At 60.2% G+C, this 206-nt stretch overlaps 1 protein-coding gene across 1 annotated transcript in view; it reads right to left on the bottom strand.

Annotated features, from left to right (window-relative positions):
• Nucleotides 1–206, bottom strand: part of EMH_0051070 (uncharacterized protein) — a gene marked incomplete at both ends in the record, with an annotated part of 5,962 nt that overhangs the window by 2,802 nt on the left and 2,954 nt on the right. The window contains 1 exon segment of the mRNA XM_013496715.1: nt 3–206. Coding sequence (XP_013352169.1) covers nt 3–206 — 204 coding nt within the window.

Genomic DNA, 206 nt, shown 5'->3' with positions numbered 1-206 from the left:
GCTTTGGGTGGAGGAGTCAGAGTTGCTGCTGTTGCTGCTGCTGCTGCTGCTGCTGTGTCTGCTGTTGCTGCTGCTGCTAAGGGGAGCGGCGATGCTTCTGCTGCTGTTATTGCAGACAGTGCTGCTTGTGCTGCTGCTGCTGCTGCTGCTGCTGCTGCTGCGTCTGCTGCCAGCAAAGATGGAGGCAGCAGCGCATTCTCAGGGGC

The sequence above is a fragment of the Eimeria mitis genome, genomic scaffold (genome assembly GCF_000499745.2).
Source record: "Eimeria mitis Houghton genomic scaffold, Emh_scaff2255, whole genome shotgun sequence".
Classification (NCBI taxonomy): Eukaryota; Apicomplexa; class Conoidasida; order Eucoccidiorida; family Eimeriidae; genus Eimeria; species Eimeria mitis.
Note: the sequence above shows the minus strand (reverse complement) of the source record. Positions and strands in the feature narration are given on the sequence as shown.